This window comes from Etheostoma spectabile, unplaced genomic scaffold (assembly GCF_008692095.1).
Source record: "Etheostoma spectabile isolate EspeVRDwgs_2016 unplaced genomic scaffold, UIUC_Espe_1.0 scaffold325, whole genome shotgun sequence".
Lineage (NCBI taxonomy): Eukaryota > Metazoa > Chordata > Actinopteri > Perciformes > Percidae > Etheostoma > Etheostoma spectabile.
The window spans coordinates 767012-769065 of record NW_022605585.1 but is presented as its reverse complement, the minus strand read 5'-3'; the positions used below and the strand labels follow the sequence as shown (position 1 = coordinate 769065).

General features: G+C 41.8%; 1 protein-coding gene across 1 annotated transcript in view; it reads left to right on the top strand.

Moving 5' to 3' along the window:
* pargl (poly (ADP-ribose) glycohydrolase, like) overlaps positions 1 to 2054 on the top strand; it is a 34539-nt gene that overhangs the window by 11077 nt on the left and 21408 nt on the right. The window contains exons 4-5 of the mRNA XM_032511144.1: positions 31 to 159; positions 370 to 492. Coding sequence (XP_032367035.1) covers positions 31 to 159; positions 370 to 492 — 252 coding nt within the window. The remainder of the gene's footprint in view (positions 1 to 30; positions 160 to 369; positions 493 to 2054) is intronic.

Genomic DNA, 2054 nt, shown 5'->3' with positions numbered 1-2054 from the left:
GCGGGGAGGACGCGGAGGGACGACGGCGAGGCGGGGAGGACGCGGAGGGACGACGGCGCTTCGTCTTGTTGTCTGCTGGAAGATCTGAAGCGACTTCCACAGTGTGACAAACAGCTGGGACCTCTGAAATTCAGCCAATCGCACACGGTCCTCATAGATGTGAGATCTGGTCCCTTTTTTTACCCAAATAGAGGTGCTTTCCCACCGTAGGAACATCCCCCTGAAGGAGGGACTCGTTTAACCTGCAGGGACCAGGGTCTAAATTAAGTTCTGGGGGGGTTTTGCTCTCTGTTTGACACACAGCACATACTGCAGAGTCTCGCTGTGCAGAAACTAATTGTTTTTGTTTTTGTCTATTCTTATTTTAAGGTTGCTGCTTTCAATGATGAAATTGGACTTTTGCCTCAGAGCGGGAGAGACATGTGGCACAGTCACTTTGTCAAAAGTCCGAGTTCACCATCCAGCGTCACGATCAAGACTGGAATGATAAAGGTGCGTTCGAGACTATTAACTGATCTACATTTATGCTGCTTTATGATGTAATCCACATGTAGCTAGGGCTCAATCTTAAAATCAGGATTGTTTTCATTTTATGAGTTTTGCAAGTATGTTGCATTCATTGAACCTATAAAAACAGTGAAAACACCTTGAACCAGGACTCTAGTACTCGAGTCCGGCCTTGGACTGGCTGGGATTTGGACATGGACTTGTCTCCGTCTCTGCTACTAGTCTTGCCAAATATGGCTTTTGGTCTCGACCGAGTCCAGGTGTTTTTTCCAATCCTGGGTTTAAAAAAAATATATATTATTAACTTGCATACAATGCCAAACAGTATCCTAAAGTTGTTGTTTTTTAATCATTCCTAACTTTATAAAAATGTTCTATTCAACTTTCTTTAAATTCTTAACTTAACCTTTCAACTTTTAAGTTTTATTGCATTGTATCACCAAGTCAATTTCCTGTGTACGATACATAATACATTTGGCCAATAAAACCATTCAGATTTTATTGATACAAGATTTTTTTTCCGTCCTGGTCTTGGACTCGAAGCTCTTTGGACTCTGTCTTGTCTTGGACTTTGGACTCTGTCTTGACTAGGCCTGGTCTTGGACTCAAACCTCTTTGGAGTCTGTCTTGATTAGTCCTGGTCTTGGACTCAAACCTCTTTGGAGTCTGTCTTGACTAGTCCTGGTCTTGGACTCAGACCTCTTTGGACTCTGTCTTGTCTTGGACTTTGGACTCTCTCTTTACTAGTGCTGGTCTTGGACTCAAACCTCTTTGGATTCTGTCTTGTCTTGGACTTTTGACTCTATTTTGTCTTGAACTTTGGACTCTGTCTTTACTAGTCCTGGTCTTGGACTCAAACCTCTTTGGATTCTGTCTTGTCTTGGACTTTGGACTCTGTCTTGACTAGTCCTGGTCTTGGACTCAAACCTCTTTGGACTCTGTCTTGACTAGTCCTTGTCTTGGACTCAAACCTCTTTGGACTCTGTCTTGACTAGTCTTGGTCTTGGACTCAAACCTCTTTGGACTCTGTCTTGTCTAGTCCTGGTCTTGGACTTGCCTTGGACTCGACAAAGGTGGTCTTGACTACAGCCCTGCCCTGAACTGGGATATTTCCCTTGAACACTTTTCCCATTTTAACTTTTTGAATTCCCCTTACAATAAATTTAAAAAGCGCACTTTCACAATCTTTTGAAGACAACTAACAAATATAACACAAATAAAAGAAAAACATAATTTATGTCATAAATACAATATGTCTCATCCAGAACACAAGCCAATTTAAGAGTGTGCTTCCAAAACGTAATGTGCAAAACAACAATTAATCTCCATTAAATTGTTTTTGTGACCCTAAGCACCTGTAATAAATTAAGATTGATAGATCCCACAGCCCTACAACACAAGACAGTCTGATAGGTCGATGTTACTGAAGGAGTCGATTGTTACTGAAGGAGTCGTTTGTTATTGAAGGAGTCGTTTGTTACTGAAGGAGTCGTTTGTTACTGAAGGAGTCCTTTGTTACTGAAGGAGTCGTTTGTTACTGAAGGAGT